The sequence below is a fragment of the Salmo trutta genome, chromosome 29, assembly GCF_901001165.1.
Source record: "Salmo trutta chromosome 29, fSalTru1.1, whole genome shotgun sequence".
In the NCBI taxonomy this organism is placed as follows: domain Eukaryota; kingdom Metazoa; phylum Chordata; class Actinopteri; order Salmoniformes; family Salmonidae; genus Salmo; species Salmo trutta.
In genome coordinates this window covers 9,516,191-9,530,831 of record NC_042985.1, presented here as the reverse complement: position 1 = coordinate 9,530,831, position 14,641 = coordinate 9,516,191, and the positions used below count along the sequence as shown (strand labels likewise).

Below are 14,641 nucleotides of genomic sequence, written 5' to 3'. Positions count from 1 at the left end.
GAGGTCCAAAAGGCTTCTTAATAGCTTCTACCCCCAAGCCATAAGACTCCTGAACAGCTAATCAAATGGCTACCCAGACTATTTGTATTGACCCCCCACCCCCATTTTTACGCTGCTGCTACTCTGTTTATTATCTATGCATAGTAACTTTACCTTTACGTACACATACATATTACCTCAACTAACAGGTGCCCCCGCACATTAACTCTGTACCGGTACCCCCTGTATATAGCCTCGGTACTGTTTTTTTTACTGTTGCTCTTTAATTATTTGTTATTTTTCTATTTTCTTTTTATTATACTTTTTTTTTTACTTCTGTTAATTTTAGTAAATACTTTCTTAACACTTATTTGTTCTTAAAACTGCATTGTTGGTTAAGAGCTTGTAAGCATTTCACTGTAAGGTCTACACCTGTTTGTATTCGGCGCATGTGACAAATACAATTTGATTTGAATAAAAAATCAAACAGTCATTTTGATGTGGTTTATTTATCAGGTACTGTCCTAAAGTCAGAAACGTCCTGTTAGCATTTACTGTCAAAACAACGTAAAGCTTACTGACTGGCTAGAAGTAGTTGGGAATGTCTTTACCATATTCAACTTTTTGCCCTCTGTTCTGTCTGTTTCTGTTCCCCCCTCCTGCCTCCTCCCTTTTGTCCATCCTGCCTCCTCCCTTTAGTCCATCCTGCCTCCCTTTTCCCCCTCCTGCCTCCTTCCTTTCCCCCCTCCTGCCTTCTACCTTTTGGCCATCCTGCCTCCCTTTTCCCCCTCCTGCCTTTAACCCTCCTGCCTCCTGTTTCCTCCCTTTTACCCCTCCTGCCTCCTCCCTTTTGTCCCCTCCTGCCTCCTCTCTTCTTCCCTCCTGCCTCCTCCCTTCTCCCTTCTCCCCAACCTGTCTCCTCTCTTTTCCCCCTCCTGCCTCCTCCCTTTCCCCCTCCTGCCGCCTCCCTTCCCCCGCCACCTCCCCCTCCTCCAGAACCATTCTCAGGATGGTAGAGGTGTGTGTGTGTGCGGCGGAGGACAGTGACAACATAGAGACCCAACGACAGCAGCAGCAGCAGGCATGGAGGAGGGGGCCACTCCCGACCCAGAGTTTGTGGACGTGGACCAGGGCATGACGCTGGCCTGTGTGGCCTTCCTCTGCCTTCTCCTGGTGGCCATGATCATCCGGTGTGCCCGGGTCATCATGGACCCCTACAGCGCTATACCCACCTCCACCTGGGAGGAGCAGCACCTGGATGACTAGCGGGGAACAAGCTGTCCTGTTACACATATAGTCACACCTGTGAGGGTGCAGACGCATAGGCACGCAGGGACATGCACATGAACGCAAGCGTGGGTAAACACGCACATGCACAAAAGAAAGGAGAAGAGAGGAGAGCTTGCCCAGAGAGGAGAGTAGAAGAAAGGAGAAGAGAGTTATGGTCCCAAACCGTAACACTGCCTGTCAACACATCTATTGTCTGGTATCAGTCAGTACTTGAGAAGCGCTGGACTGGGTGACAATCAACCATGGTCTGGACGCATTACAGTCTGTGTCTACACCTTCACCCTGTAAACTGCTTCCTGTACACACTAGGCAATACTGGTCAGGATGATGATGATGAAGAGAAATACTATTTAGTACTTTAGGACTTTTTTCAGTTAATTTATTGATCTTACAAAAACATCTGAAGTTTTGTACATTTTATAAGGAAAATAACAATGACTTTGTCTACATAATAGTATTGCTCATGAAACAGGGCCTGTGTTTTTCAGCTTATAGACTAATAAGGCTCAGAGAAACTTTATCCATGCGTCATGTCTGAAAATGTGTGTCAGGCAACAGTATTGCAAAGTAGTGGGGAAATAATGTAATCTGTTACAGTCTATACACACACACACACACACACACACACGCACACACACTACACTGCCCACCAAACTGAGAGCAGGCACCTCACTCCAATAACTTGTGGCTATCATCCCCAGCCTTGTCCTCTTCCAGTCATAAATCATCCTTGTTTGCGGCTGCTGTCTGCCCATTAGCTTAAGCACAAAATGGTTATGTTCTGTTATAATGACTTATGTCTCTAGCCAGTGCATTTATTACTTGTGAAACGATTGTCTGACTTGCATGTTATGAAGTGCCTCAGCTGACACCACAGAATAGCCAAGCTTGGCTGAATTTCAAATCAACTCCTCTCCTCTATTCTATGGATAGGTGTGAGCAATAGGGTGAATATACCTCCTAGCCAATCAGAAGGCAAGATGAAGCAAGGCAATCACCATGATATGTGATTTAACCTGTCCGATACGTTCATCGGTGCATAGGGGGTAGAGGGGCTAGGGACTAGGGTCTAGGGGCTAGGGACTAGGGACTAGGGGCTAGGGACTAGGGTCGGTTTGGATTTGAGCAGATTATTGACAAGCATTAACCGGCAAATTAGCGGCAGGTGACGATTTGATATGAACCCAGATTGTGCTACATTTAGCCTGTCTATAATAAAGATGATTATGAATTACAAAAACCCTCTTTTGGATGAGCGAGTTGTCTTGGTGTGAGATTGTAATTAGCTGTAAATGAAAACCTAACGGAATATAATCTTACTTGATCTGGACACGTAATTGGGTCATGTGGAAAGCCCGATGACATTTCGCTCAGTGTTCACCCACGGGTAACTCTAAGTTCCCTAAGGGCCATTCTCATCAACCCCTATTTCATATAGAACACTTAGAAATAGTTAATGTGCTGCTACCATTTTGAATTCCGTGTTGCAGCTCGAGTCCAACTCACCACACTATTGGTATGGGACCCAGATGGCACCCTATTCCCTATTTAGTGCACTACTTTTAACCAGAGCCCTATGGTCAAGGGTACTAAAACAATAATAAGGTGCCACTTGGGACAAATCCTTGATGTAAAATCTCGACAATCTTGAGGTTTCAAGGTTAGGTCCACTGTCTGCAAACAGACCAGCTAATACATACGAGCATTATGCTAATCAGGTAAAATTAGAATAAAATAAAGTTTCAGGAAATAAATGTTCCTCAGGGAGACAGGCTGTCATGTAGATGGTCAACTCCTTTAAGGATAAATCCCTCCCTCCCTCCCTCCCTCTGTTTTTCTAAGCCTGTTTCTCTCCACAGCAGAATGAGGCCTCCAGCTCTGACTCTCACTCTGTGGTAAAGGTCGGAGTTGTTCTCGTGTTGAACATGCTTTCAGGGGCACAACTACAACATTCATTACATTCAGCATGCGTGTGTGTTACTCCGTCATTGTATATGATGCTTAGTCTTCTTTCACACCTTCCTCCTCCCCCCTTGACTCTCCCTTCTCCTCCCCTCCTCTCCTCCTCCTCCCCTCTTCCTCTACTCTCCTTCTGTAGCGGAGCAAACAGTTGTCCCTTCAGTTGTCCTTGTGAAACCCCAATCTCTCTATGCAGAGGTGTGTGCTTAGTCCCCCCCTGTACTCCCTGTTCACCCATGACTGCGTGGCCACGCATGACTCCAGGACTTAAAATGGTCCACACAAATGCACACAGTCATGAAGAAGACGTGACTGCGCCTCTTTCCCCTCAGGAGGTAGAAAATATTTGGTATGGGCCCTCAAATCCTCAAAGACTTCTACAGCTGCACCACTGAGAGCATCTTGACTGGCTGTACGGTACCAGTGCACCAAGTCTGACACCAACAGTCTCCTGAACAGCTTCTACCCCCAAGCCATTAGACTGCTAAATCGCTAACAAAATGGCTACACGGACTATGTGAATTTACCCTTTTATTTTTGCACTGACTCTATGCACACTCTCTCCCCCCCCCCCCACACACACACAATACCTGCACATTGTAAAGATGCTATTGGCACTGACCCTGTATATAGCTTACTTACTTACTTGTGATTTTTTTTATCTACTTTACTTCATAGTACTACTGATATTGATTACAGCATTGTTGGGAAAGAGTTCACCAACAAAGACATTTCACTGTACTTGTTCACGTGACACTATAACTTGAAACTTGAAACACACACACAGTCACACCAGCCAGCTGAATCTCACAAGCCTTTAATCTAGAACACACTGCGCGATCCCCGAAGGCAAACGAGTGACATCTCACGACACACACAGACACCATCGTTTTAGGGCTTAACCTTCCTCCTATCTCAAACTCAGGTGTGAAATTGCCCTCAAACACAAAGACAGAATCAAACCAAGTCAAACTACTGGGGGAAGGAGGAGAGATCTGACGTCTGAAATCCCTGTGGTTTTCCAAGCAAGGAGGAATGAGGAATAAGTTTAGCTAATTAGCGTGTCGGTTCAGCTGCCCAGGGAAATGACTCCACTTGAACCCATTACTAGGCTTCTGCTACAGTCAGATAATAGTTTCTCTGGCATTGAAATTGTTTTTATTAGCTTGTCTTGGCTTTGCTTATGTTTGCAAAATTCTGGTAACTTTACAAAAATTCCAAGGTTTTCCAGAAATCCTGGTTGGAAGATTTCCGGAATCAGGAGGGAATAAGAAGGAATCATCAAAACACTATTTCTGGTAAACATGGGAATTCTGGGAAAGTTAGTGGAATTTTGCAACACTAAATCTGTTAGAATGTCTGTTTTCTACCACAAGAATAAGGCACTACTTAGTTAGTTGTTGAAAAGTCTATTATAAAAGTCTAGGGTTGGAAAGTTATAGCAACTAAACATAAGCAAGACCTACAATATACTGTATTTGGTTGTACTTTTATATGAACAGCTGCGGTTTTTAAAATGTGTATGGCAATATAATTCATACATAATTTATTGTCACCCTGCCAATTTAAAACAAAAGATGGCTACTGTAATATCCATTCCAAAGCACAAACAACCTGAACTAACTGGTTCAAAGTCCCCATTCCAAAACACAATACCTAATGGTGGTTAATATTTGACCAGCTGTACTGGAAACTGATCTTTTCCACAAGTATATTCAAGTCAAGAGTGGCCCAAAACCTTTCCCTTCCTCTTCCTGTTCCATTGATTTAACCTCTTAAATGTAACAGCAGAAATGTCAATTTCCACCTAAATAGACTTACCTTAAAGTAACTGCTTTTAATGAGCAGTTATATGATAAGGATATTCATAAACTTGGTATCATTGGAAACAACACACCTGGGAGATTGAGGAAATGGTCAGAACATAGATAGGAATGGCACAGTTCATATCACACAAGCTCAAGCATACACAAGGTAACCACTTTTATTTTTAAAGTAATCTTTCAAGGACAAGCTATAGGTCAATTATTGATTAATAGAGCTGGAAACACATCAGATGGCTTCCACACCAAATCAACAACTTCTGGGGAAAAATAACATCTGGGATTGACAGATATAACAGCTAGAACTACAGACGTTTAATAAGGGGAGTCAGGTGGGGTCAAGGGACATCTCCAAGTGTCAACTCAGCCTCCCCAAACTGTCCCAAGTGTGTAAATTAGATATACAGTGAATTCGAGAAAAGTATTCAGAGCCCTTCATTTTTTCCACATTTTGTTACATTACAGCCTTATTCTAAAATTGATTAAATAAACATCCTTATCAATCTACACACAATACCACATAATGACAAAGCAAAAACTTAAATTTTTATTTTTTTTGCAAATCTATTACAAATAAAAAAAAACAGAAATACCTTATTTACATAAGCGTTTAGACGCTTTGCTATGAGACTCTTCCTGGAGCTGGCCGTCCAGCCAAACAAAGCAATCGGGGGAGAAGGGCCTTGGTCAGGGAGATGACCAAGAACCCGATGGTTACTCTGACAGAGCTTCAGAGTTCCTCTGTGGAGATGGGAGAAGGACAACTATCTCTGCAGCACTCCAACAATCAGGCCTTTATGGTAGAGTGGCCAGACGGAAGCCACTCCTCAGTAAAAGGCACATGACAGCCCGCTTGGAGTTTGCCATAAGGCACCTAAAGACTCTCAGACCATGAGAAACAATATTATCTGGTCTGATGAAACCAAGATTGAACACTTTGGCTGACGGCCAAGCGTCACATCTGGAGGAAACCTGGCACCATCCCTACGGTGAAGCATGGTGGTGGCAGCATCATGCTGTGGGGATGTTTTTCAGCGGCAGAGACTGGGAGACTAGTCAGGATTGAGGCAAAGATTAACATAGCAAAGTACAGAGAGATCATTGATGAAAACCTGCTCCAGAGCGCTCAGGACCTCAGACTGGGCTGAAGGTTCACCTTCCAACAGGACAACGACCCTAAGCACACAGTCAAAAGAATGCAGGAGTGGCTTCGGGACAAGTCTCTGAATGTCCTTGAGTGGCCCAGCTAGAGCCCGGACTTGAACCTGATCAAACATCTCTGGAGAGACCTGAAAATAGTTGTGCAGCGACGCTCCACATCCAACCTGCCAGAGCTTGAGAAGATCTGCAGAGAAGAATGCGAGAAACTCCCCAAATACGGGTGTGCCAAGCTTGTAGCGTCATACCCAATACGACTCAAGGCTGTAATCGTTGCCAAAGGTTGTAACGTCCTGACCAGTAAAAGGGGTTGTTTGTTATTGTAGTTTGGTCAGGGCGTGGCAGGGGGTGTTTGTTTAGTGTGTTTCAGGGTTTTGGTTTATGTTCTATGTTTTCTATTTCTGTGTGGGTTTTGTAGTTTTTAATATCTATGTTAGTTTTGGGAACGACCTCCAATTAGAGGAAGCTGGTTGTTGTTGCTTCTAATTGGAGGCCATATTTAAGTGGGTTTATTTTCTCTTGTGTTTGTATCCGTGTTTCGTCTGAGCACCTTACAGGACTGGTTTTCGTCGTTTGTTTTGTGTAAGTGTATTTTTGGTTTTTACTTCTAATAAAAAGAAGATGTTCACAATACCTGCTGCAGTTTGGTCCGCTCCCTACAACGACGCTTGTGACAAAGGTGCTTCAACAAAGTACTGAGTAAAGGGTCTGAATACTTATGTAAATGTGTTATGTAAAATAATTCCAGAAATAACAATGCAACAGTCAATTTTAACATAACTGTGTATTTAACACAACAACAGTCTATTTACTGGCATTTTTACAGCTCTTTTTACAAGCCTTTGTGTAGACTTGAAAAAAATAGACTTGCTTTTTAACTTGAAGTACCATGACGCTGTTGATGCGTCCAGCCTGTCTGTTTTCTCTCATTCAGTACCATGCATTCTAATCTATCGTGTACACATTTATCGCGCGTAAAAACAAAGGCTTTTCATTTGATTTTGGTTTTAAAATAGAGGGCTGCATTCCTTCTGGATGCCCCCTGGAACTGCAGGTCCCGACAGATATCGATGCATTTTTCATGCTGTGGGCCGGAGCAGTCGTCAGACGATTTTGGGATTAAAGTATTTGTGTTGTTGTCCCGCAGATTATTTGGAAACGTTCGCCTTTCTGCTCTGTATGCGTTAGCCTACCAATCTTATTAAAATGACATCTTTTTCTGCATTATTCACACACATAATTCGCTGCTTCAAATTCAGTAGCCTTTCTCCTAGTTAGGCGTGCGAGTTCAATTGCTAGTATGTGTGGTCTCGTTGAAATAGAGTAGGCTGCCTACATGCGAGCGTTGCGGTATTGACTACCCAAGTATTTATCTCTGCCTGCAAATCGTCTTCCTAAAACGTAGGCTATATGCTTTATGATTTTTGCAAGTGTCATTGACATCATTCTTGCTGCTTCAAGTTCAGTAGCCATACCTGCGAGATCAGGTGCGTGTGTGGTCTCAATGAAATAGAGTAGGCTGTTGTGTGTGCATGGGCGGAGAAGCACGGGGCAGTTATCTTTCCAACGAAATGTACTTTCTAAATATGATTAGGCTATAGTTTTTTTTACATTGCCTATAAATAAATATTGATCACCCATCTGTCTCCGAATGAAAATCGTCCCACTCCTAAAAGGTAGGCTATAAAAATAATTTAAAGTTGTAGTAGTAGAATACACAAGGTGCAATTTTGAAATTGGGTAGTGCATCATCAGTTCCTCTTGTCATGTGTCATTGCATACCTTATAGAGCTATTTATAACTTGTCAGAAACGTCCAGATCAACTAGCCCATGTCAACTAAAGTTTTTGTATTTCGTTTTTTAAGCCCATAGATTTGTGTGCCCGAACAGCCGAAAAAAAGTCCAAAACTAATAAAAACGCCACAAAATATCGTCATAATATATGCACGAAGCATGCAGGCACCTATTCCATTGAACGTTTTCAAGCCGTTAGGGTGCTGCCTAGTGGAAACAGAGTCTGGAGATCAGTACTGAGGAGCTAAAGAAGAGACACAGCTACACCTGTACTGCCTCACCTCAGTCTGGACAACAAGCTGGATGTCAGTTGGGAGTCTGGGGCAGAGAGAGTTCACCTGTCCACCCTCTCAGTTCTACTGATGATGCTGCTGATTCTTATTCTATTGGTCATATTCATTTGTGTCAAAAGGAGGTGGAGTAACACTGCCTCCCAGTCTAAACTTGCCAACGTGATGCAAAAGTGTCAGAGGAAATTATCCTTTCTTCAGATTCTGAGACCTAATATGTTCTTGGGACACTGATGCAGCTTTGTCAATTCAGCTCAGTTCACAATGAAAATATGACTGCCAGAGCACCCATCAGAGCAGACACAAAATATGCAAAGGATTCTGTTATTGCTGGTCAGACTTCCTTTCCCCTCAACAAAGGACTGTAAAGGATCAGTTTAGGGAGACTGTTGACAAAAACACGTTTTGGGGCATTATAAGTCCAGATCTGCATTTATATATTTGATATGCTGGTTTGGCATCCTGAGCATTAACAAAGGTCATCTGGTAGTTATATGTGTGATGTAATCTGTCATTTCTAATCATGACTATTCATTAACTGTACAATTCAATCTGTTCTGTATTAGCTGATCTAGTATCTTAACCAGAAGGAGAATCATGTGATCATGTGTATGAGGTCTGTTTATTATTCGAAAGACTTTAAAGTGTCTCTGTTTTGTGTTGTATTGTATGTAGTGTATGTTCATCCTTACTGCACAATAATACCTTTATTACAGACAATAAAATGTTGCCTAATTTATTACTGCATTGATTCATGTTAACAATGTCATTAATTCATGTTAATTATATCAAATCAAATGTATTTATATAGCCCTTCTTACATCAGCTGATATCTCAAAGTGCTGTACAGAAACCCAGCCTAAAACCCCAAACAGCAAGCAATGCAGGTGTAGAAGCACAGTGGCTAGGAAAAACTCCCTACAAAGGCCAAAACCTAGGAAGAAACCTAGAGAGGAACCAGGCTATGAGGGGTGGCCAGTCCTCTTCTGGCTGTGCCGGGTGGAGATTATAACGGAACCTTGAGGAACACCGAAATTTACAGTTGATTTGTCAGAGGACAAACTATTCACAGAGACAAACTGATATCTTTCCGACAGATAAGCTCTAATCCAGGCCAGAACTTGTCCATGTAGACCAATTTGGGTTTCCAATCTCTCCAAAAGAATGTGGTGATCGATGGTATCAAAAGCAGCACTAAGATCTAGGAGCACGAGGACAGATGCAGAGCCTCGGTCTGACGTCATTAAGAGGTCATTTACCACCTTCACAAGTGCAGTCTCAGTGCTATGATGGGGTCTAAAACCAGACTGAAGCGTTTCGTATACATTGTTTGTCTTCAGGAAGGCAGTGAGTTGCTGCGCAACAGCTTTTTCTAACATTTTTGAGAGGAATGGAAGATTCGATATAGGCCGATAGTTTTTTATAATTTCTGGGTCAAGATTTGGCTTTTTCAAGAGAGGCTTTATTACTGCCACTTTTAGTGAGTTTGGTACACATCCGGTGGATAGAGAGCCGTTTATTATGTTCAACATAGGAGGGCCAAGCACAAGAAGCAGCTCTTTCAGTAGTTTAGTTGGAATAGGGTCCAGTATGCAGCTTGAAGGTTTAGAGGCCATGATTATTTTCATCATTGTGTCAAGAGATACAGTACTAAAACACTTTAGTGTCTCCCTTGATCCTAGGTCCTGGCAGAGTTGTGCAGACTCAGGACAACGGAGCTTTGGAGGAATACGCAGATTTAAAGAGGAGTCCGTAATTTGCTTTCTAATGATCATGATCTTTTCCTCAAAGAAGTTCATGAATTTATTACTGCTGAAGTGAAAGCCATCCTCTCTTGGGAATGCTGCTTTTTAGTTAGCTTTGCGACAGTATCAAAAATAAATTTCTTATTGTTCCTATTTTCCTCAATTAAGTTGGAAAAATAGGATAATCGAGCAGCAGTGAGGGCTCTTCGATACTGCACGGTACTGTCTTTCCAAGCTAGTCGGAAGACTTCCAGTTTGCGGGATGCACGGGGGATATGGTCACTAGTGTAACCAGGAGGTGAGGCCTCATTTAACACAGTAAATTCATCAGGCTTAAGCCATGTTTCAGTCAGGCCAATCACATCAAGATTATGATCAGTGATTAGTTCATTGACTATAACTGCCTTGGAAGTGAGGGATCTAACATTAAGTAGCCCTATTTTGAGATGTGAGGTATATATACCTTAACATCTCTCAGGAACTTGTTTATCACTGTGGAAGGGAGAAAAATCTGACTCTATTTCACTCCAGTTTAAGACTGTCATGAGTATTAATCTAAGGTGAATGTTGTATGCATTATAACCAATGAAACAGTGTTATGATAGAACACCTTTAGTGGAGAATAAATCTGTTTGATCTTGTTCAGTACCATGAAAAGTCCTGTTCTATTTTACAGTATGTACAGCGCTTGTTCTAAACATCATTTCTTTAGTGTTACTTTTCCCCAGTCAAATATTCAGAGCTATATTTCCACTCCAAGGCTGGACCACAACATAAAACATAGCTTTTGATTATAAGATCTAATTTAATGAACTGTTATTTTGTATTGAACACTGAATGATATATGACATATCAAAAGGCTGCAAAGCCAATGTTACCTGCTTCCTAATAAAATGAGATAGGATTGAACCTAGGTCTCCTGTGCACTAAAATACTGTGTTAGCCCTCTGAGCTAAATCTGAGAACCACAGGCGATATTCCTAAACCTGCTGTTTTGCTGCTATTTTACATATAAACAAACAAGATCTTATCTACATTTCATTGCCTACATAAAGGGCATGTGCACAAAGGCTGTGCTCCAAATGGTACCCTATTTCCTTCATAGTGCACTATGGGCCCTGGTTAAAAGTAGTGCACTATGTAGGGAATAGGGTGCCGTTTGGGACATTGCCATGTTTCCTGACTTTAGTCAATTCATTTACCCAGGTCTGCACGCTCCAGTGTTTTACCAATAAAAATCCTGAAGGTAGAAAAAAGGCAGAATTGTATTTGTCTTGGAGACAGATGCCTCATAATGTCATTTGTCAATCTGAAATGAATCAGAGTTAGTGCTGCCTACCCTTTTCCAAATCAAGTATTGTTCATTGTGAAACTTGCCTGGTTGTCGTTCATCCTTCCTGAAATTGCACTGGGGCACAAAATAACAAAAAATGTCCATATGTGATAAACACACAGGCACACACGCAAGCATTGACGGACAGATTTGGGGATTGGGGGCCCCCAGATAGCATGTGATAGCAAAAAGTGTAGAACTGCAGGAAATTTGCCCTAAAACAGTGTGTAGAATGGAATAGTGTTATAAAACTGCTAATGTTTCTCTCTGTACCATGGCAAAATGTGTTGAAATGTAGGTAGTTAGCTAACTGATTCGGCTCCACATGTGACCTCAGTCTGGACGCTCAAATCAGATTTGCACATGACCTGCCATTACCGTGACAACCACGGCCAAAATGTTAAGGAACAGTGACAGGAAATGAGCATTGCATCTGTGTTCTACTTCAGAGGCTACATCATGAATGCGCAAATCTGATATGGGTCATATGTAAAATTGAGTGTGGACAGTCAGAAAAAATATTGGATATGGGTAAAAAAACAGAACTGGATTCTTCAGGTGGTTGTGTAAACATAGCCATGGAGAATTCAATACATCCGATTTTTTATTTAAATGAAGGCTTGGCTAAAATGCTAAAATTCTGCATTTTGACATGTCCCTCCATCAACCATGTGTCACTTCCAGGAAGATTTCAACCCACTTAGTCCCAAAATGTCTCCCAATGTTTACCATCATTGTAAAGCCCTAGTTATTTTGTTGCTTTGACAAAGTCAAATAGATACTATATAACATCTAATGTGATGGACCATATGACTGGACAGATACTATATAACATCTAATGTGATGGACCATATGACTGGACAGATACTATATAACATCTAATGTGATGGACCATATGACTGGACAGATATTATGTAACATCTAATGTGATGGACCATATGACTGGACAGATACTATATAACATCTAATGTGATGGACCATATGACTGGACAGATACTATATAACATCTAATGTGATGAACCATATGACTAGACAGATACTATAGATCTGAGCAAAAACATCTATTTATTTCATTAATCAAGCAGTGTGGTTTAGTTTGACAAATCATCAGCAATGTGCAAAATAAAAGGCGAACTATTTATGCATCGCTTAGTTTATTAAACTCTAGTTAAATAATCACCTTTTCATAACGCACATTGTTCAAGAAAAGTGTAAAATTAAATTATACTGCCAGCTTATAATGCATTTTACAATACTTTTGCACAGATTTTAACTACAGTATTTTACACCATAAAGATGTCATCTCAGTAAGTCAATAGGATGAAAACAAAACACAAAGTCACAGGAGGGTTTAAACATTTATAGTTTTTAGATGTCAGGTCCCAAACCACATAGTTACAACATTATGGAATATAATACTGCTTCTGGCAACAATACAGTAGAATGATTAACAAGGCTTCTGCTGCAGTCAGAGAAGAGTTTCCCTGGCGTTGAAATTGTTTTAATTATCTTGTCTTGGCTCTGCTTAGGGTTGAAACATCCTGATAACTTTCCTAAAGTTCCCAAGTTTTCCAGTAATCCAGGTTGGAAGTTTTCTAGAGTCAGGAGGGAATACCTAAGAAAACCTGGGAATTCAGTGATAGTTAGTGGAATGTTGCAACCCTAACTCTGCTTTAATGTCTGTTTTCTACCACTCCACATCCTGAAAAAAATACAAGAATAAGTTACTACTTAGTCTTTCAGAATTTTATTATAAAAGTCTAGGTTTGGAAAGTTATAGCAACTAAACATAAGCAATACCTACAATATACTGTATTTGGTTGTACTTTTATATGAACAGCTGCTGTTTTTAAAATGTGTATGGCAATATAATTCATACATCATTTATTGTCACCCTGCCATTTTAGAACAAAAGATGGCTACTGTAATATCCATTCCAAAGTACAAACAACCTAAATTAACTGGTTCAAAGTCCCCATTCCAAAACACAATACCTAATGGTGGTTAATATTTGACCAGCTGTATTGGAAACTGATCTTTTCCACAAGTCTTTTCAAGTCAAGAGTGGCCCCAAAACTTTCCCTTCCTCTTCCTGTTTCATTGATTTAAAGGCAACAGTCAGTAATTTTCTTGGCAAGGTGCTCCACATCTTACTTAGCCTCTTATAGAAGTTTGTTTGGATTGTAAATTGTGTTCAGAAGGTGGCATTAAAAATTCACATTCCTGCACACACACACTGCGAGGACACGGGAAGGGAGGAGTGAGTGTGTGTGTGTATGAGGAGAGCTGGACAGGCAGTAGGAAAACAGAGAGAGGGGCAGACTTAGCAGGCTACTGCACACACGCGCAAGTGAACGCAAGCCACACACATGCTGCACACTCTAGCAGATATGTGTATCACAGAAAGACAGACAGAAAATTAACATGATCACACACACAAGCACACATTCAGGTCTAATGATTTCACTGAAGGTGCGAACCACTGCTTTTAATCAGGGCAAAGTGACCGGAAACATGACCGAATATAAACAGTGTAGCTATTCCCTCCGCAAGGCAATCAAACAAGCTAAGCATAATGTAACGCCCTGGCCATAGAGAGGGGTTTTTGTTCTTTATTTTGGTTAGGCCAGGGTGTTACATTGGGTGGGCGTTCTATGTTAATTTTTCTATGTTTTTGTATTTCTTTGTTTTGGGCCGTGTGTGGTAACTGAGCTAAATGACTATCGCCCTGTAGCACTCACTTCCGTCATCATGAAATGCTTTGAGAGACTAGTCAAGGACCATATCACCTCCACCCTAGCTGACACCCTAGACCCACTCCAATTTGCTTACCGACCCAATAGGTCCACAGACGACGCAATCGCCATCACACTGCACACTGCCCTAACCCATCTGGACAAGAGGAATACCTATGTAAGAATGCTGTTCATCGACTACAGCTCAGCATTTAACACCATAGTACCCTCCAAACTCGTCATTAAGCTCGAGGCCCTGGGTCTCGACCCCGCCCTGTGCAACTGGGTCCTGGACTTCCTGACGGGCCGCCCCCAGGTGGTGAGGGTAGGTAACAACATCTCCACCCCGCTGATCCTCAACACTGGGTCCCCACAAGGGTGCGTTCTCAGCCCTCTCCTGTACTCCCTGTTCACCCACGACTGCATGGCCATGCACGCATCCAACTCAATCATCAAGTTTGTAGACGACACTACAGATTGATTACCAACAACGACGAGACGGCCTACAGGGCGGAGGTGAGGGCCCTCGGAGTG

The 14,641-nt window shown here is 41.9% G+C and overlaps 1 protein-coding gene and 1 long non-coding RNA gene across 3 annotated transcripts in view; both read left to right on the top strand.

The window, feature by feature from the left end:
- The window catches only part of LOC115166878 (cortexin domain-containing 1-like), a 52,914-nt gene extending 50,401 nt beyond the window's left edge, over positions 1-2,513 (top strand). For both annotated transcript variants that reach the window (XM_029720778.1, XM_029720777.1), the window contains one exon: positions 976-2,513. In XM_029720778.1, coding sequence (XP_029576638.1) covers positions 1,063-1,245 — 183 coding nt within the window. In that variant the 5' untranslated portion in view covers positions 976-1,062 and the 3' untranslated portion in view covers positions 1,246-2,513. The remainder of the gene's footprint in view (positions 1-975) is intronic.
- Positions 2,514-6,882: 4,369 nt separating this feature from the next.
- LOC115166877 (uncharacterized) lies at positions 6,883-9,033 on the top strand. Its single transcript, XR_003870380.1, has 2 exons — positions 6,883-7,885; positions 8,076-9,033. It is a non-coding gene; the product is annotated as an uncharacterized LOC115166877 (long non-coding RNA).
- Positions 9,034-14,641: the final 5,608 nt, after the last annotated feature.